This window comes from Callorhinus ursinus, unplaced genomic scaffold, assembly GCF_003265705.2.
Source record: "Callorhinus ursinus isolate GAN/ISIS: 27379988/994484 unplaced genomic scaffold, GSC_fseal_2.0 scaffold3, whole genome shotgun sequence".
Classification (NCBI taxonomy): Eukaryota; Metazoa; Chordata; class Mammalia; order Carnivora; family Otariidae; genus Callorhinus; species Callorhinus ursinus.
The window spans coordinates 68,027,252-68,048,474 of NW_027397065.1; the positions used below are offsets into that span (position 1 = coordinate 68,027,252).

Consider the following 21,223-nt stretch of genomic DNA (forward strand, 5'->3'; position numbering starts at 1 on the left):
ACAGTCTATGAAAAAGAAGCATCCGACAAAAATGGTCTGAATGTTTATAAGCCTTTTCTGTAATTTATTAAGTCTTTGTAGATATATTAAATCATTAATAAAGCAGAAACAGAACAATGCTGACATGTTTAATCTCCCATTATTCAAATGCAATGGAATTTTTTTCCCCGAGGGCTTAAGAGGTAAATACCTGATTTTTGTTTTTCTGGAAATTCCATTTTAGCATGACCTTGGGCTCATCCTGGAGTAAAAATAAAAATCTGCTCAGTCCAAGAACCTACAGGACTTTCTGTGATGGTCTACTGGTCCCAATGCGGGGGCCACCTGGATGCAGGGGAAGCTGTGACGACCTACTTCTCGCCAACTGTATCAATCCTGGGTAAATGCATCAAACAATGATGCTTCTGGGGCGGAAAAGGGTGTTAAAATATATTCATGCCTGAGAGGGTCTATGGCCTATGCTGACTTTCTAAGATGGGAAGTATAACCCAGGGTCCATACTCAATCTACAGATTATGGCCAGTTGTGAAGAATGCAAATTCTGGCAGGTCTCTCCTTTTTATAGGCATGTGGCTTTAAAAAAAAAAAAAAGTCCCAAAGTCAAAAGATCTAGTTTTGTTTTTTTTTTTTAAATCATCGTTTCATTCATATCTTCTTGGACATTTGACCTTGAGTGTAAAAACCAAGCAAAGAAACTCTGATATGTGTAGTCTTCAGATAGTCTAATCCAGAAATTCAATTTTACATTATTGACTTAAGATGAGCAGAGAATAGTAGCCTCTTAAATGTTTTTTTTTTTTTCTTTTAAAGTCGTTTCCAAATTATTTCCACTGTGTCCTAGGTCAAATGAAAGCCTGTTTGTTTGGACTGTATATGAGATTCAATCTCTTTTGGTAACTTAAACCTTCAAAATGATTAAGAGAACCAACACTTCCTAATTTATTCACTCTAGGCTTTCTGTGTATTCATAATTTAATCATTAGGAGAACAAGTCATATCCAAGTAGAGTATTACCAATAAGAAACACATTATAATCTTTTTATTGCCCCTAATTCTTTTTTGAGGGGGACCATAAAGTTTGTAGAAAATCACTGATAGAGACATTACTTTTTTCTTCTTCATTTACACATTCCATCTACAAATCATGCCTCTCTGGGTAAGGCTTTATGAAGATCACTGAGATCCTCAGATGAAGGAACATGGTCCCCTGAGAGAGGGGTCATTTTAATTCCTCTCCTCCCATTATACAGATTAGCTATGATTGCAGAAATATGCATGAAACAGACTTACTAGAAATTCTATTCACTGCGAGGGTACCATTTCAGCAGCCTGCAAAGCTGAACTTGATATTTCTTCTGTGACCATTTTCTATCTTTCCAACTTTCTCTTTCATCCCGAAAGGGTGTCTCCTGGAGGGACTCAGGAAACCAGTCAGAAACCCTGTAGTAAGTTACTGCTTCATTAGAAACCCACAAGAGTATCTGCCAAGAGGATTCTTGGAAGGAACATACTTACCCCAAAGAAATATCACTTCAAGAGAGAATGTTGGTTATAAGGAAGGAGATGATTTGAGCCTAGAAATGCGCCCATTACCATTCAGAGTACACCACATCTGCTTTGCCTTTAGGGAAGACCAAGCCTGACCATCACAGCTGGATATCACAGTATCAGAGATTTCTGTGAAATTTCCAACCTTCACTGGAATTCAGCAATTTAATAATATAAACCCATAAAAATGTCACTGGTTTTGAAGTGTTAAAAAGAAAAGCAGATGCTTCTCTGCATGGTGAATATCCTTCCTGTGTAATACTGAGGCTTGAATGTTCATGCTATCAGCTGCCACCAGGAATTCTTGGCCTTGCTGTGGCAATTCCGCCGGGGATGGTAGTGATAAATAATGATGCAGTTCAAGTACTTTATCTGGGCCTCATATGACTCAAATTATACCACAGAAGGCTTGAATTTTCCACTTAGGATCACTCAACTAGCTCTTTATTTAAGTAGGATAAAATGACTTGGATTTTTGTTGTTGTTGTTGTTATTGTTATGTCCTCTGACTATTTATCATAATAAATGTGTTAGCTTCTAAATACAAGGCCATCTTAGATATATTTTCTAAGCCTTAAAAGCAACTTCAACAGGATTTCTTTTAAAATTCAGGTTCTATAATCAAACCAAAGCTTACCCGTGCCAGGCAGTCACTTGATTGGAAGTCTGTCTTCCCAGATTTTGAGAAGCGGCGTTTGTCATTGCTTGTGGGTAGAGAAGCATCTGTCTTTGGAATGCTATGCTCTGTCCCTCTCTCTGCTTCTGAACTGTCTAGATGGGATCCAGCCAGTTCCTTGAGAGATTCTGGGCCATTTTCTAGCTCAAAAGCATGACCATTTCCAAGTTCAGGGTCTGGGCCATTGTCCAGCTCAGAGATGGGGTCATTGTCCAACTCACAGCCAAGGCTGCTCTTGGGTTCTTCAGTGGTCTTCTGGATAGAAGGCCTGGAAATGACCCCAAACTTTCTTGCTCGTTTCCCCTTTTTCACAGTTTGGTCACCCAGCTCCAAGGTAGGTGTCTCTCCTGGTTCAGAGCTGTTGCTACTGTTGCCATTATAAGGAGAATGGACTTTGTGCTTGAAGCGGCGCAGCATGATCAGGTAGATAAAGCCGCCATTCCAGCACTGCTCAGCCAGGTAACTGCAACAAACACAGAGGTGCTGGTTAAAACCCTCAAAACATCCTTCTTGACCAGTGCATCGGGCTGACACATTCAGCAGCCCACACAGGACCCATGTGATTAACACCCTGCCCAAGCAATTGAGGTACTAAGCTTCCTCAAGAGACTCAATACTCCATTCTTTTAATCTACATAATTGCTGATGCTAAAAATAACCCCCAAACAAACCCAAACCCCCATGAACTAGAAATTACTAATGAAAATACCCTAGGGTAGGTAGTTAGAAATGGGTTTTTCTATTCACAGAGCCAATTCTAATATATGATTAAAAAAACAGTAATTCTCCATTTCCTCAACAATTTCTTACATCAGAATTATGCTAGCCTCCCATTCACATAGTTTTAAAGTTAAGAAAAAAATTTTTAAGTGAACTCTGCCCAATGTGGGGCTTGAACTCATGACCCTGACATCAAGAGTCGCATGCTCTATGGACTGAGCCAGCCAGGCACTCCTCCATTCATATAGTTTTGCCATAATTACTCTGCAAGTCCCCAGGGTAAAGAATAGTAGAAATCGATTCAGAGAAAAGTAAGGTTTTGCTCTTAGGATCAAAATATCAACTGCACAACAAGAACCTCTGCCTCACAGCATTAAAGTGATAAAAGAGTAGAGCGGGGAGGGGTGTTGGCTGGTATCAAGATGCAACTGGTAGGGCGCCTGGGTGGCTCAGTTGGTTAAGAGACTGCCTTCGGCTCAGGTCATGATCTGGGAGTCCCGGGATCGAGTCCCGCATCGGGCTCCCTGCTCAGCAGGGAGTCTGCTTCTCCCTCTGACCCTCTTCCCTCTCGTGCTCTCTATCTCTCATTCTCTCTCAAATAAATAAATAAAATCTTTAAAAAAAAAAAAGATGCAACTGGTAAATAAGCACTGCATTAAATGAGCATCAAGCTCACTTCCTGATAATGGTTCTAGTTTGGGTTGTTCCTGGAGCACAAGGAGTGTCATTTTCAGTCTGGGTATCGCATTAAGAGGAACCCCAACATAATGAGAAACATGCAGACATAGAAGACGGAGACAAAGAAGGCTTTTGGAAACTGTGCCAACCAGGAAAAGTGAGAGGAAAGAGGGATCTTAGCTCAACGAAGACAAGCCAGGCTTAGTTGCATTTCATGTACTGAGGAGTGCCAAACACTCAGAAGCGGGAAATAATATAAATGAGATGATGCATGTGAAGACTGACACACAATAACTGCTCCAGATCTTAAGGAATAACCATAAATAGAACATCAAAGGAGATAAGTAATTAGTGGTGTTCAGGACCATGAAAGCTTTAGCAAAGAAAACACACTTGCTCAAAGTCAGGAAACCAGGCTGGGCTAGACCCTCCACTCATGCCACCCAAGATAAGGAAACACACACCCCAGATGAACCCAGGGAAATGCTTTCACCATGGAATGTTGCCACATTCTACACATCACCCGGTCACAAGCAAAGAATGTCAACAACCAAATCCTTAATGAGCTGGACCTGCTTCCAGTCTTCATGTGCCCCCAGAGAGGGGGCCTGGGGCTTTGTTGCCTATGTCCTCAATAAGTGAAAAGCAGAGAACTTTTTCAAGTATCCCAAGCTTGCTGCTCTCCCTCCAGGCCTGAAGCTCAGACCTGAGAGCTGGGGCAGTTAGTATGCAGGAAGGAGCCAGGTTATAAGGAGAGGGGACCAGCTGTGTTTGAAATGTACTAAATTCTGAGCCAAAGCCATATATCACTCATACCTAATGGTCAGGTTAATGCAACAGTGTCAGTCTCACTGAAGAAGAGAATAATTCTGAATTTTTACCATGGAGTAGAGCGAACAAGAGAGACGGGTCCTCAAACAACCACCAAAGTCAGTAAAAACTTTCTTTGATCCTGGGCTATAAACCATGGTAATGAACTTACACATGAAAGCCAGGTAGATAAAGGTTACCACACAGACCTCGGGTTGTTCTGTGCAATGCAATGAGATGAACAGGTAAAGAGCAGTCCACTAGAGACTAGTAAATGAAAATCAAACTTGGTTCTCAGCACAATTTTTCCACAATGTTTAGATTTCATTTTCTTGAGTTGTGTATTTTCTCTTTCCACCCTGGAAAAATCTCTGTAAAGGTATAAAATCTTAAGAGTAGTTATTAGCCAGGTTGTAAGGGTTTCTTTGAGCAAATCACTGCTCTTAATGTAAGACATATACCAGATGTTATGAAGAACAGTGCAGGGTAGTAAAAACAGGACCAGGGAGAGAATCAGACACCCAAGTTCTCATTCTGGTTTTGGCCTAACCGTGTATAACTATGGTGATTATACTAAATTTTCATCAACCTACAAACAGAGAGATAAAATGAAGTATATCCCTATAATGGAATATTATTTAGCAACAAAAAGAATGAAGTATCTGTTCTAACTTACGTGAAGCTTGAAAACATGAGGCCAGGTGAAAGATGCCAGACCACAAAGGCCATATGTCACTCCATTTATAGGACGTCTCCAGAATAGGCAAATCCATAGAGACAGGAAGTGGATCCATGGTTGCCAGGAGCTGGGGGGAAGGGAGAGCTGGGACTGCTAACAGGTACAGGATTTTTTGGGGGTGATGGAAATGTTCTGGAATTAGTGGTGATGGTCGCACAGCATAGTGAATATACTCACTGAATTGTACACTTAAAAAGAGTGAATTTTATGTGCTGTGAATTCTGTCTCATTTAAAAAACAATAGCAAATATAATAATTCTGGCCAAGTTTTGAGTTACTTCTTTGAGTAGGTGCTCCTTAAGAACACTCTTTACAGAAGAAGAAACTGAAGCTCAGAAATACTAGTTATGGGGGCGCCTGGGTGGCTCAGTTCACAATATATGCCCCTTGTGGTGGGATACAGTGAAGCTCCCTATTTTACTTGTATCGTTTGCTTGGATACGCTGTTGCAAATAAGGCAGAACCTCACTAACTTGTAAGCCCTGGTGGGAGAGCACCTGGGTGGCTCAGTGGGTTAGGCGACTGCCTTCGGCTCGGGTCATGATCCCAGAGTCCCAGGATCGAGTCCCGCGTCGGGCTCCCTGCTCGGCGGGGAGTCTGCTTCACCCTCTGACCCTCTTCCCTCTTGTGCTCTCTATCTCTCTCAAATAAAAAAGAAATACTAGTTATGTGCCCAGGTTCACATAACTGCCAAGTGGTCAACCCAGGCCCTCCTGCTTCCCAAACCCCACGTGCACTGTACACTTGTGGTGTTTCAGTCACCCTAGTGTCCTCATTTGTAACATAAGGGTGTTAAAATGGGTCATCTCCAAGTTGCTTTTACATTTTAATAACTGTGAATGCTAGTTTCTTGGGAAGACTTCTGGGGATTAAAAGAGCAGGCCATCTGGAAGGTACTAACCCAGTGCCAAGGACAAAACAGCACCTGGGACAACAGAAACGTTCCTTTTTTAGGTCCAAGTTGTCCTAGGTCTCCTGGGCATTTACCATCAGTCGGAAGAAGATCCTACCTGGAGAGGCAATTCTTTTACAATTGCTTTGAGGATTCTATCTTTTGCATTAAAAACTCCGAACAATTTGATGGGTTCTGTGCAGAGACCTTCTTTTCAGTGTCGAAAAGGCAGGCCCATTGACTCAGAGCATAGGATCTTGGATATTTCTACTCTCATGGAAGCTCCAAGAGCCTTGTTACTGAGATTATTTTATTCTTTCTACAGGGTCCTTGCTCAACAAAATTACAAAGCAAGAGGAGTTTATCTTCAATTTGGCACCATCTCCCCATCGTCGCCTGACTTCCTAGCAATAAATAAGGCTCTGACACCTTCAGGGAACTATATGACAGGTTATTTTATTCCTTCCTGGATACTGACCCTTCTAAGGTCATCCCGAAGACAAAGTGTAATGAATGAACTATGGATACCACAGCAACTTGGTGAGAAGACTTTTAGGCAGGGGGTAGTTTTCTTGTAGTTCTTCCAATCACCTTATCTGTAATGCCTCCACATTCCCTATCCGTCCATACCGAAATGACTTACCTAACTTTTCCAGCACTTTCCTAGCTAATTCATACTTCCAAATCTCTGTTTCTATTCAAAAGAATTCCTACCCACCATTAGACTCTAAATTTCCAAGTCAGTCTTTGAGAAAAAAGAAATGGAACACAATCCTGGTCCAGAAAAATAGGTCTCCTCTTCAACAACAGGTAAAATTAAACTTTCAGAAGCTTCTCTACCGTATAATTACTTTTTGGTTTCTCCCCCAAATTTGAAACTGTCCTCTGGCATATGAAGTTATTAATTCAATTCAATTAAAATGTATTTGATTTTGACCATCCCAGGATAGTCCATATCCATATGGAGCATATCCAGAAATGAAATTCCAAATTCCAGCCCAGAACCCTCCCTCTGAAATGTGTTGAGGTTCCTCACTTCACTTGGTCTTTGCAAGCATCTTTTGTGACTGAATCCCTTCCCACCTCCCTTTCCCCTCAAAATGTGCTTTAACGAAAGAAAGAAAAAGAAAGAAAGAAAGAAGAAAGAAAGAAAGAAAGAAAGAAAGAAAGAAAGAAAGAAAGAAAGAAAGAAAGAAAGAAAAGAAAGAAAAGAAAGAAAAGAAAGAAAAGAAAGAAAAGAAAGAAAAGAAAGAAAAGAAAGAAAGAAAGAAAGTAAGTAAGTAAGTAAGTAAGTTAGTTTTGGGCACCTCCTCTGTTTCTTGATCGTCTGTCCTAATTCTGGAGTCTGGGCTCTCCAGAGGTGGGAGGCCTAGGAAGGGTCGGCAGGTGAGGTTGGGTGCTAGGAAAAGCTGGAGGGATAAAGTTTCCTGGAGTTTAAAGAATAAGGACAGCCAGGGAGGAGATGAGAGAGAGGCAAAGAGAGATAGGTGTTAGAAGGCCAACGACACACATTATTTACCCATGCCCCAATTCTATCAAAAGGCGGCTTGAGGTAGCTGTGCAATTTTGAAATTCTAGACTGTTTTGCCAACATCCTCAGAAGAAACAATCTCCATGTGCCTCTGAAAATCCTCTAGGGCATCTGGCCATCAATTACTGATGCCTGGTACATAGTGTGAACCCACAGAGGGGTGTTGCCAGGCAGAACCATTGGTGTATATGTATGTGTAATTCAGAGCAATTTGGATCACCACCCCTGGGCATTGGCCTGTACCACAATGCCATGAAAACACTGTATAACTCAGACAACATAAAAGAATTCTAGAACTCAGACTTTTCTGCAAAGCAGACATTCTTACTTCATCTGAGTAAGTCCGGGCCCCAGTATAGACAATAGGAGAACAAACACTCTTGGCAAGATGTTTCTAGATGAGTTCCTATGATGGGGTATGAGGGTTACAGAATGGGACTATCTGCTAATAGCCACTCTGTCTAGCACACAGGACGGATGGAGATCAATTGTTCTTGCCCATGACTGCCTCTTGCCTTAGAAGCAAGGGGGAGGCTAAGAAGCTGTTTGTGTTCCTTTGAAAACCTGCTAAGCCTAATTAACCCAGAGGGCTGTCTGAGGTTGTAAATCTGTAGGTTCCCAGAGGAGAATGGGTTGAGAGGAAGTGTTAAATATATACAGATTAATTTCCCAGTGAAGTCTTGGCTGGGAAACGGAGGGAGGCAAGTTTGGACAGCTCTGTAGGAGCAGGTGGGAAGATGACAAACATTTCCTGGAGAACCAGATTCCCCAAGGGCAGTCTCTCTCAGGTGCTGCCTCCCAGCTACTTGATATTTCAGTCTTATTTCTCCCCAGTTCCACAACCTTCCCTGGAATGAGCCAAAATTTCTTTCGGGGACTCTGTAGGCAGAATTTTTGGGCTGTATATTGTGCTGAGAAGAGTGACTGCTATCCCTGTGTGCTCATATAGCCATTTCTGAAAACAAATCCACCTACTTCTTTGCTAGGACAGTGAGAGAGAAAGTCAGCCCCGATTAGGTGGAAGAAGATGGGGCTCAGGTACCAGCAAGGCTCTGAAAACACACCGGAGTCTAGGCTTAGAGTGTAAGTGAATAGAACACCGTATTCCAACTGCTGCGTGAGGGAGGTGACTGATGCAGCCCAGTTTTGCTGATTCTCACCTCCCTCTCCAGGATCAACAGCTGGGGGTCAGCAACTCTTTCCTCTTCTCCCTCATCTGGAGTTGAGAACAGAGAATATGAATATAGGAATCCGTTCTCTTGTTACAAAATCTGTATTTAATTATTTTTTATCATACAACTTGGATTGGGAAACACAAGTTGATAGTGAAGAATAGGGTAAATATTTATTCAAGAATTTTTTCTGAACTATGATACAATATTAGCCATTCAAACCCAACCCAAATTATTAGCTACCAAAACTTGCCACCACCACATAGCTTAGCCGTAAAATTTAAATCATACCCATCTCTACACCAGGACAGAGATCCCTGTTGCCCTGAAGGGAATTGGGGCAAATATGCTGATACTCTGGCTACTGTTATTTCTATGACTAATAAACTGTCTTTCATCTTTGGTCCAAGAATCTCATGCTTTCTGCCCGCATTCATGAAACTGGCAGGCCAACTTGGTTAGCTTACTAGTAGAGTAAAATCATAGGTCTTGACATATAGCAGGAGAATACACAGGGTTTATAATTGGAACTGCTCCCCAACTTTGAACTTATAGCAGGAGCTTAATGATATATTTTTTCTTGACACCAGCGACTAAGAAATAAAAACTACGCATCTTAAACAAACCAATACTGAATCTTTAAGGCATATCAGATAGAGGTGAAATATACTAAGAAGAGTAAGAAAGAGGGTAGGTGTTCTCCCCTCTGATCTACAAACACTGATTAAATTCAGTGCATCACCTCAAAGGCAGAAGCCACATTTGTGTTCAGTAGTGTTAAGTGTACTCCCTTCCTCCTTTTCCTTACTGGAATTCCATTTCCTGCAACCCCTGGCTGTAATATCCACTTCTGTGAGGAAGCAGAGCTGGTACTCTTTCTGTTTCCTGCTAAGAGCTTCTGGATGTAAAGGGTTGGGGGTGGCGGGGACACAGCAGAAAAACACTGGATAAAAAGCAGCTAAATCATATGATTAATGGAAAAAGTTGTTTTGACTTCCTAGCAATAAGGTATCATTGATTTTCATATTTATCTTAGAAATTCACTTCTCAAACTAACAAGCATGATTTAAGTAGCCTCTATGCTAGGATGCACTACACATTTTCAACTCCAGTACAGATTAACAGCAACGAAGCAGAGCTCTGGTCCTTTCCAACATATAGCAACAGGTTTACAAGAAGTTCCAGTTTTCTTCAAAGGTTTTCATGCATCTTATTTCTGCACAAATCAATAAAAGGTTTTTTAAAGCCACCATCTACCTTGTTGAAAACAGAAACTCAGAAGCTAAATTAAGTAGAACATTCCTGATCAGTGATGAGAACGGGCCTAATAAAACATACTACAGAGATACTGGCCCTTAAAAGAGAACTTCCAGGCTTCTCTTTGCAACTGACTGCATTTCTTTATTAAATTACTGTGAGTGAATCAGGGTTTCTTATAACTATATGAGATCAACTTGCAGCCTATATAGAATCAAATCAGAACTCCAGCCTCGTAGCTTGGCTAAATCATCCTGATGATGGTCACATTTTCCCTGGGGGGGGGGGGCAGAAGGAATGCTGGGAAAGTCAGACTTGGCTGTGCATGAATGAGTCAGTCTCACCTCATGAGCGGAGTGATGAGCTCAGAAAATGTACATGGGAACTCATCACTTTTTTCTTTTATGACATAAAGCTGTTGTTTTGTTTATAAAATCACCACTTGCTCATTACAAAATCATTCATTCATTCATTCATTCAACAAATAGTTCTTGAGTACCTATTATATGCCAAGCACCGTGAGGCATTTGGGGGTACAGCGGTGAACAAAACGATGCCTGTCTTTGTGAAGCTTACTATCTAGAAGGGGGAGATTGGCAATAAACAATAGCCCTGTTAAAGCATCCAACTATATCATATGTGAGAAGGTGAGATGTGTTATGGAAAACAGAAAACACTGAACAGGATAAAGAGCATCAAGCACGCCAGGAGTTGGAAGAGCCAGGTTGTAATTTTAAATTCTGCACCTGAGGTGGCCGCACTGGGAAGAACACACCGAGCAAAGACTTGTGGACGATGAAAGAGTTGGCCGGGCCACCACCTGGGAGAAGACTGTTCCAGATAGAGGCAAGAGCCAATGCAAGAGTGGTAACCTGGAAGCTGGCCTGCTGTGTTTGAGGAATAGGAGGGTTTGAGACAAGGGGCGAGCCAGGAGGAGAGCAACAGGAGATAAGGTAACAGGGACTGGTTTAGGGAAGGCTGTATAAGCTTCTGTAAAGACTTTTGTGGGAAAGAGTTTTGAGCCGCAGAGTAATGTGATATGTACTATGTTTTAAAATGATCCCCTTTGTTTCTGTGTTGAGAATAGACTGGGTTGGAGGCAAGGGTAGAAGGAGGGAGACCAGATGGAAGATCATCTTCAGAAATTCCAGCCGGAGATAAGCTCAGCTTTAGAGTAGCCGTGGGGATGGTAAGAAGTGGTCAGAATCATGATCAGTTTTGAAGGCAGAGTCAATAGGCTGTGCCTTTGGCTCTGACAGAGGGTGTGAGAGAGAGCGAGAGGTGGTGTATGGCGTCTAAGTATTTGGCTTTAGCAACTAGAAGGGTGGAGCCGCCATCACCTGAGCTGGAAGAGCAGTCTTTTGGGCTTGGGGCTCTCTGACCTAGTCTGCATGCATAGATCCACCCTGGAGTTAAGTTCTGCACATGCTGAACTTGAGAAGATCACGTGGGCAGCTAGATACCTAAATCTGGACTTTGGAGCAGAGGACTAGTCTGGAGAGAGAAATTTGGGAGATGCAAGACTATTAATAGTATTTTGAGACCCCAGAAGATAAATTCCTTTGGGTAGATTTTCTGGGTCCAAGGTGTTTGCTGGTCAAGAGCATATTCAAGGGTTTCCTATGTAATTCTAAAACTCTAATCTTTCCTCTTGAAAGGGGGTAACAACTTAGAATCCCAGCAGTAGTGTCTTAGAGAACTGTTTGTTCCTTAATATTGGCACTTTTTAATCTTTGCCAGCCTGATAGTCAAAACCTACCTCATGTCATAATTTGCAAATCAGTGATGACTAGTGAGGTCAAAATTCTTATTAGTCATTTGCCTTCTTTGAAAATTGCTTACCTATGCTCTGTTTGTGAAGATCTTCATATTTGTATCCCCCTAGCATGGTGGCTGTCACTTACTAAGCACCATAATAAAAATGACTGGTCAATGAGAATTTCTATTAAAAAATCCTTTTTAAAAAAATGACTTTATGGAGGCACACTTTGCACGGCAAATAATTCATCCATTTCAAATGTACAATTCAGTATTTTTAGGAAATTTACCAAGTTGTGCAACCATCACCATAAATCAGTTTTAGAACATTTTCATAACCCCATTAAGATCCCTCATGCCCATTATGGTTAATGCCCATTCTCAGCCCACCACTTTCTGTTTCTACAGGGCTGCCTCTTCTAGCCATTTCATATAAATGGAATCATATAATATGTGGTCTTTTGTTTCTTGCATCTTCAAAACAATCTCTTTTTACTAGGTTCTTAGTTACCAGTCTTTATGTCCTTCTGCATTCTCTCTGCCATTTACCCCTTAGAAAAATCTTGATTCATGCAGACATGCCCTTTTGATGATATCTCTCCCCTTTTCCTTCAGATCATACCTGATTATCCTGAGGAGATAGCCCTCATGGGACCTGTTAGCACCTCATCTATCCTGTCTCATATAGCCACCATGCCTTCCAGTTTAGGCTATGGAAACTCCTGGTAGCCTCTCCTACCTTTAAAAATTCTCATGCAACTGCACTTAAGTGGAGTACGCACTCCTTCTCATTTGGTCTCCTAGATGTCCCCCCACTGTTCCACTGTTATCATAAACCAACTCTGCTTCAAAAGGAAATCTTTCTGGGGCGCCCAGGTGGCTCAGGCAGTTGGGCATCCAACTCTTGATTTCAGCTCAGGTCACAATCTCAGGGGTATGGGACTGAGCCTGACTTCAGGCTCTGCTCGGTGGGGAGTCTGCTTGAGATTCTCTCTCTCTCTCCCTCTGCCCCTCCCCCTGCCGCTCTCTCTAAAATAATACATAAATCTTAAAAAAAAAAAAAAAAGGAAATCTTTCCTCATTAACAGTAACAAGGCAAAAGCTCCAGATACCATGCTAATGTAGTAGTATATAGTATGTATCATATGTTAATATATTCATGTTACTACACATTCACATCAGCAGCATTTCATTTTTAACTTTCTCCATGTTATTTTTGTCTAGGCCAGATTACCAGCACCAGATTACTATAAGACCCAGAGTCTTTTCTGTACTTCCTTTGCCTGGATTGGTGTTAATGAACCTTCTATAGCTCCCCTATCTCTTGCTCCCTGGCCAGGGACACTTCATATCACAGAGGTCTTTGCTAGGATGTGCCCCTGAGAGCTGAAGATGGGCCGGGTCTGAGACACACAAAATGCAGGGATGCCTTCTGCCTGTCTTGAGTTTTGCCTGATGTCCAACTTCCCAGCCTTGCTAGGTGCATTTCCTATGGCAATTCCTACACTTCCCTCTGTGTGGTGCTGCCCTTGGCCTTGCCTTGAAAGAGGCTTTGATCAATGCTCAAGGATTACTGAAGCCAGACCATGTCCTAGAAATTATGTTCAATTTGTTTTCCTGCTTCAGGGCCACCAAGCCCTGAGAAATGTGTCAAAGATGACGCAGGGACTCAGTTCCACATTGCCCTTGCCTCCATTTCCAAGTTCCTCCATGGTGAAAACCATTGAGAGCTATGAGACTTAGTAACACACATTCTCCCTTTCTTTTCCTCTTCCCTAAAACCAACCAAATCTGAGAGTTCACAACAGCCAGTCATCCACGAACTCTCACACTGCACCATTCAAATGGCAGCCACCCTCTTCCCCTTCCCCAGAGGTGATACTAAGGGGTCTACACATCTCAGAATGCACATGAAGCTACTTGTACACTCATTCAAACACTGATGAAATGTCTGGACCCTCCAGTTCCCTCCCCTTTCAAGTGGCTCCAGCTCCATCTTGAAACAATTTCCCCAGTTTGCCTCAATCCTTCCAGGGTCTGTTCCATTGGCTTGGCCAGAGCCTGCCCTCACCTCATGCCAAGGCTGGTTTCACTTATGTCAAAACAGCTTCCATCAAGATAGTGGGCTTCTTTTCCAAATTTCTTTCACTGTTTTGAAGTCAGCAGAGAAGAGATTAAGAAATTGCAAAATGAGTACCTCAATCGGTGTGTTCCAGCTAATGTCACACACTGTTCTTTTCTTGAATCTCTTCTATACAGTGTACTGAGAATTTTTTAAAGATTGATTTTCTTTTCTTCTTTTTCTTTCTTTTCCAAGGCTCTCTGGCAGGCAGAGCTGGGCTGGACAGTTCTCATAATCTACAAAGGTTCCTGTACACTGGCTTTGTAAGTTTTGCAATATTCTTCTCTAAACAAAGGATGCTCCTAAGAAGCTGGATTTGTTGGATATTTTCCCTCTTGTTCATCCATCTGAATGATCCTCTAGGATTCCTCCTGGTTTGGAAGACTTTGATTACAAGAAAGCCAGATCAACAGAACTCTGGCCTAGAGCAACAGATAAGCCAACTCCTTACAGATATGGACAGAACAATTTAAAAATCCTGGCTTCCAATCAGTGCATTCTTCATACTGACCAATTTGAACTGTGGCATCATTGAGTATCTCTGTGGCCCTTGGTTCTTAGTTTATGTTCAGACAAGGAACATACAGAGGCATTTGTATTTGTCTACTATTTTTTAAGATAACTGCATGTTAAGCATTAAAGAAACCTTAAATTATCGGATGTATAAGCATTAATGTTGATATGAAAATGTAAAACTTGCTTTTAATGGTCTCTTTATATTAAAAGCTCCAAAAACTAACATGAGTTATAATAGACAAGGGGTGAATGCCAATATTAAGTTGTAACTACATGCTGTACTGAGTTAACTGTATGCGCACGTTAACTCATTTCAGTATAAAGCAACCCTATTAAGGTTGACATTATGTATGAGTCATGTTTTAGAGAGGAGCAAACTGAGGCTTAGAGAGAATAACTTGCCCAGGGTCACAGAGGTGGCAGGGGTGGAGGTGGGATTCAAATTCCCATCTGACTGCAAACAAACCCAGCCAGTGACCTTGGGATTCACTGTGGTAAAGCCTCATCCTAATGTTGGGCATTATGACAAGGTATGGATGAAGGTAAAGGGCTACAACTTCTAACAGCCAAGAGAAACCTCTCCCCACTTCATTTTCCTGGTATGTTAACACCCAAAATATGTGCCACACCCATAAGAAAAGGCCCCTAAGGAAAACAAGAGGTATTTTCAGGCAGGCCCAGAAGGCAGGTTAGTATTTGGGAGGGGTGGGTGGTTTCTTGGGGTGTGGGTGAAGTGGCCAGCTCTCATTCCATTTCTCAGGTATGAGCTGAGACAGTCCCCAAGATTTCTGGAAAAGTGGAGGCAATATTTGCTTAGATTAGCTAGAATCAGAGGATTAAGGAACCAACTTGGCCCCCAGCCCAGCCAAGGCCAAACAAAATGGCTAACACCGGCTATGCCCTCCAGTGCTGGCCTCTCCTTCAGGTGGTCTCTGGAGCTCAGTCATCGCCCTCGCTCCCCACAGTGCCCTCGCTCCAGACCAGTGCTTCTCAAGTAGAACTATGCACTGGACAACTTTCCTTTCACGAGGAACTGCCCCTCCTGATTGCAGGCAGTCTGTGCACACCTTCTGGCCTGTTCTGAACTCTTGTCCCTGTGGATTCTTGTATGAGATAATGTGCTGTCAAGCAGTGATGGGCTGACACGGATTAGAATAAGGAAGAGGCAGGCAAATCTCTGGGCTGAAGTACCACTCAGATGTCCCTTCAAGTTAAGGACTTGCTGTCCAGCTGGTGAGGAGTGTGTTAGCTCTGATCTTCATCAGAGTCCGCCTCGGCTTTCAAGTCAAGGTCATACGGGGGCAGTTCCTGGCCAATGGTGAGCAAGATGGTATGGGGCCAAGGACAGGGTACCTCAAGATGGGCCACTTGGGTGTGAAGATTATTTTGAATTAAAAAACAATTAAAACTCTGAAGATTCAGGAAAAGCTCTTTACCTCCCCCACAATTGCCTAAAAAGAATTTAGATAGACGACTTGCTCCCGGAAGAGAGCTATCAGCATAGATAACTACATTATACTATGAATCAGATATGGTGCACAGGGAGGAACCTAGCAAGGCCTGTTTGATCAAAGCCTCTATGTCCCATTGTTTCTGAGTGGCCCAGAAAACATTTACTTACCAAACATTCACTGTTTTTCATCTTCCTGTGAATTGCCTTCCCTACTTTTGAAATCCCAGACCGCTACCTCCTTCTGCTTAGTTCATCTATACCTCATTGTGTCTGTCTTTGGAATTTCCATGTCTGTGTGGATTCCTTGTATGCTATTAAATTTGACGTTCTCCTGTTAATCTGCCTGATGTCAATTTGATTCTTAGTCCAGCTAGAAGGACCCTTGAGATAGGATAGTCTTGCTTCCTGACAATGGGGAGATGAGGCCTGGCCATTTCTACACTCCAGGCACATTTTGCCTAGAGCTCCCTGTTGGGCTGATGGGCTTTGTCAGGTGGGCAGCATGGTGTATGGCTCCCTTGCCCAGTGCTGCTTTCTCCTGTTTCCTTTCACAGGTGTTATCCCCACAAACATTTTGCACTCTTAGCTCTAACTCAGCATCTGCTTCCTGGAGAACTCAATCTGAGCGAAAGCAATATAATGAGATTAACAAAGTATTTCCCCAAAAGGAGATGATGGGAAATAACAGTAGCCAAAAAAGGTCTTTTAGGGATGGGTAGGACTCAGCTAACTGGGTATAGAAGCAGCCAGCAGAGCATTCTTGAGAAGTTAGATGAATGGAATTCACAAATATTTCCTTTAACCTGCTGGAAAAACCGAAGGGCAAAAAGCTCCTTCTGCAAAGGAGCTCCTTTGGATTAGGATTCTCTTTACTCATTATCCAAACAACTTCACCAAAATTCAGCTCAGTATCAAGTATTTGGAGCAAGATTATGCTTCGTTCATGTGTCAGCACTGCTACTTGGGCCCGTGGGCAAGACATTTAACCTCTGAGACTAACCCCTCAGTCTCACAGACCCTATGGTGTCACGGGGAGGATTCGAGAGGATAAGGGACTAAGGCTGGTTTCCCGCTTGGCACATAAGAAATGCCAATGTCAGCTCCTTTCCGTTTCAGAAATTTGCTAGGTAATCACAGGTCGACCAGTTATACTTGTCCAGTCTGAAATCCCGGACAGGGCAACTCACAGAGGAGACTGGTCAAAGCCGATTCTGTGGTCTGAGTGGAGCAGAGAGAACCACAGTTAAATCAGGGAAAAGGAGTCTCTGGAAAAATCAAATTCACAGGGATAGGCAGAGAGTCAGAAATGATTCCAAAACGAAAGATTTGAAAAGGCAGGGCAAATGTGCCTTAGACAGAGAGCTCTCACAGAGAGGCATTTTGAGGGTCTTATGGACCTATGTCATTCCATGGAGGATGGGTGTTCGTGTGCTGTGGGGGATCAGGCTAGCATGGGCAACCAGCAGCGACTGTGGCCAACTGCAGGCCATATTCTCTGCCAGAGAAAGATGAGACACATGTCTTTCAAAACACAGACCAAGGGTGGCCTCTTGTTTTGCTTCCATGTCCATCTGGCTAGGGTCAGCCCTCAACTCCCAGAGCAACTGCAAGCTTTCTGGCCTGACCTGAACTCTGAGGATGGTCCCAGAGGTCCTGGAACCGCTCCTGCACTCCGGGTGGAGCCTGGGAGGTTGCCCATCCCAACCAAGCTGTGAGACGAGCTGACCCCTAATATTTTATAAAATATGTGGGCTGCTCACACTGACACAAGCAACTGCCATGATGAAATCAGATGCACGTGCGTCAAGAGAGATGCTACCTCTCTCAGCATTCACTCCTTTCTGATGTACCTTTCTGACATTTGTCACAAATATCTGGACAACAACCCTCCTTTTTGGTTCAGCTATCTCCTTTAAAAGGGCTTCTTTCACTTTTCTGAGGCAGGGATTTCAAAAGCCCAATTGGTTTGTTTTTTTTTTAAAGATTTTATTTATTTGACAGAGAGAGACACAGTGAGAAAGGGAACACAAGCAGGGGGAGTGGGAGAGGGAGAAGCAGGCTTCCCGCGGAGCAGGGAGCCCGATGCGGGGCTCGATCCCAGGACCCTGGGACCATGACCTGAGCCGAAAGGCAGACGCTTAACGACTGAGCCACCCAGGTGCCCCTGCCCAGTTGTTTTTAATATTAAGGGTTTCAACATATTACAGCGTCATTAGACAGTGAACATTATGGTATTTTTTAAATGTTTAGAGAGGGTCTCTGTAGACACATGAGTTCAACTCGAGGGGAAAACACTCCCGGCATGAAGAGCCAGCTCCTCTGCTTTTGTATGAGGTGCAAACAGGTGTGGGTATTTGAATCACAAGCATGTCTTAGAATATAAGGAACTCACTTTGTTACCAAGTGTTCTCAACAGGAAATAGCTGGCAGACGGCACATACTAAACTTGGAACCCTCCAACTTAGAGCAAACGGAAAACATCCAAAAACAAAATCAGAGCCATGGGCCGCCTGGAAAAACAAACACCCCAAAAAGTTATTTCTTGAATTGCACACCAGGAAGAGTGTGATATGGAAGAATCTGGAAGCGAGAGAAACAAAAGCATTGACCAGAGGACCTTCTCGAATCTCTGGGGGTGGGGGGGAGACATGAGTGTTTTCCACTGTGGCCTTGTTCCATTTAGACTCAAACATTTCTGAAAGATAAAGGGCTATCTTAACTTGTTCTGACTTCCCAAAGTGAGGAGCAACCCACACCCACTTTTCACACAGATTGGAGCTTTATGAGGACGGCTGGGTCTCAAGTCAGGGGTCAGGGCACCCAATTCACCAGATACTTAAAGAGCTCCATGGGGGCTCTGGGAAAGACCCAGGACACCATATTGTCAGAGAACACAGCAACTCTCAATAACTAGAGGATTTTTTTTTTTGCTGTTATTAACACCTTACATCCTGAACTCTCTTTAGAGATTTCCTTCTAAAGAGACTTACTGCAGTCTTTTAAAATTTGCTTTTATGGTCTACTGAGAGCATCAACATGAGATTTGTTTACCCTCCCTGTCCAACTTCCTCAAAGGATTTACATATTGGCATCACCTCTTCTCACAAGGTACTTTGGCTTTGGGCAAAAGGACGTGATCTCCTAGATGACTTAAGGGAACAAAAAGCTAAGTTTGACAAAGCAGATCTGTGGAAAATTTCAATATCGCTGTTTCTTCAAGAGCTGAAAGGAAGGATTTTTAAATTATCAAGCACAAAGCTTAGAAGGCCCAATTTCACTTGAAATAACTTCAAAACAATCAAGTAAATACATCATAAAGCCCAAAGGGGCCTCTCACAGACTCTTCCAAATGGGCTTAAGTTCCAGATCAGAGTCTACAGACCTGGTCAAAAGAAAATGTCTGGTTTTTAAAATTGAGATGTCTCAATTCTCTCTCTCCCTGGGGCAGAGGTGAGGGATAGAAGGAAAAAAAAAAGAGAAAAAGCAACTGAGAGGAAGAACAAATAAGTAAAGTGAGTTTTCAGATTTTATTCTTAAATCCCAACAGGGCCAATGAATGAAGCTATATTTAAAATGCCCTGCCTTGGATTTCAAGACAATGTGAAGACCCCTCAGACAACACCGAATCCAACCATAAGTCACTCCCCAGCTTCCACGGATGAATGTGGAGGCGGAAGAGAAAAAACACACACCTACTCCCCCAGACCCCAGCCCTCACAAGGGGAGCTCCCGTGAGGCATTCACTAGCAGACCCAGAAGGGAGTCAGTCTTGTGCCAAGGAACAGATTTTCTCTGAAAATTAAGGAGATGATATAAAGAGAATAAGGTTCAAAATTCTGAGCGCAGGCATGCTGGCTCAGTGCTGACAAAACAGTGAATAAGGCACTTGATTTCTGCCCTCACAGATTTTCACAGTCAACTTATAATTAATGTTACAAATTAATGTGTCAATTTTCTAATTAAATCTATAATTATTATAGTGTATTATGAATTATTGACATATTATTGACATAACTGACAATAACATGCTATATTAACATAACATGATTTTTTAACATATTATTGCATTATCTTACTGTAATATTAACATTTTTATTTATACCATAATTATACTATATATTTATATATAACATATATTAATATATTATTTATATTATAATAAATTATATATTGCAGAAATTTTATATAATAAAATAGTAATATAAAAATTAATGCATGTTAAAATTTATTAGCTACTAGGTAAATATTTAATAATATTGATATATAAAATAATAAAGAGATATGAATTTATATTCTATAAATTTTAAAATATTAATTATGTGAAGAATGTTTCAATAGAAGTACAGGTTACTTCAGAATCTTCTATAAAAGGGACTGGCCTGCTTTGGGGGTGGATGTGGACAGGCAAGTTTTCCTTTAGGAAGTACTGGGGGGTCTGAGGTCCAGCAGATTAGCTAGGCTGGGAGGAGGCTGAAGCATGGAGTCTGGATTGAGGAGAGAGGAGAGAGGGTCCAGGCAGAAATTAAGACCATGTTTAAGGCCCTGTGTTGGAATGTGACTATGAATTCTAGCTCCCCCTCAAACTGGAGATGTACTAGTGGAAAGCCTCTGGGTTGAATAGTTCCCTACCCCCACCCCACCAAATTCATATCTATCTAGAACCTCAGAACGTGACATTACTCAGAAATAGGGTCTTTGCACATGTTATTACTTAGGGATCCAGATGAGATCATAGTGGATCAGGGTGGACTCTGAATCCAATGAAGGTGTCCTTCTAAGAGACAGAAGAGAACATACAGAGACCCAGAGAAGGCAGTGGTGTGTAGCTGGGAGTGGAGGTTGAAGTGATGCATCCACAAGCCAAGAAAGGCCAGGAATTTCCTGCAAAGATGGAAGGTGAGAGAGATCCACGAGGTCCTTCCTCCCTTGGAGACCCCAGAAGGAACCACCTCTGTTGACGACTTGATTTTGGACTGCTAACCTCCAGAACCATGAGAAAAGATATTTGCGCTGTTGTAAGCCATCGTGTTAGAGGTACTTTTTTATGTCAGTCCTAGGAAATGAATACGGACTCCTTCTGCCCCCTTTAGCTTTTCCAAGACTTTTTGACTCTTGAACTTCTTTCACAATAGGATGAAATCTTGTAAAACCTCTAAGACCTGCTTAAAATAATTTCATCATGTTTTTCATGGTTATATAACCAAGTAATTTTAAATAAATATATTAGATATGCTATTAAAGGGCTTTAAAACCCCTTTTAATACAATCTAAAAATATCAAGATGTATTTCCCTGTTTCCCAAGTAATGCATGCTGTTTCATTTACTTCAGATTAATCTGTAAGGATAAAGA

General features: G+C 42.2%; 1 protein-coding gene across 4 annotated transcripts in view; it reads right to left on the reverse strand.

Moving 5' to 3' along the window:
- Nucleotides 1–21,223, reverse strand: part of PDZD2 (PDZ domain containing 2) — a 339,767-nt gene that overhangs the window by 84,107 nt on the left and 234,437 nt on the right. For all 4 annotated transcript variants that reach the window (XM_073891061.1, XM_073891060.1, XM_073891063.1 and 1 more), the window contains one exon: nucleotides 2,186–2,687. In XM_073891061.1, coding sequence (XP_073747162.1) covers nucleotides 2,186–2,687 — 502 coding nt within the window. The remainder of the gene's footprint in view (nucleotides 1–2,185; nucleotides 2,688–21,223) is intronic.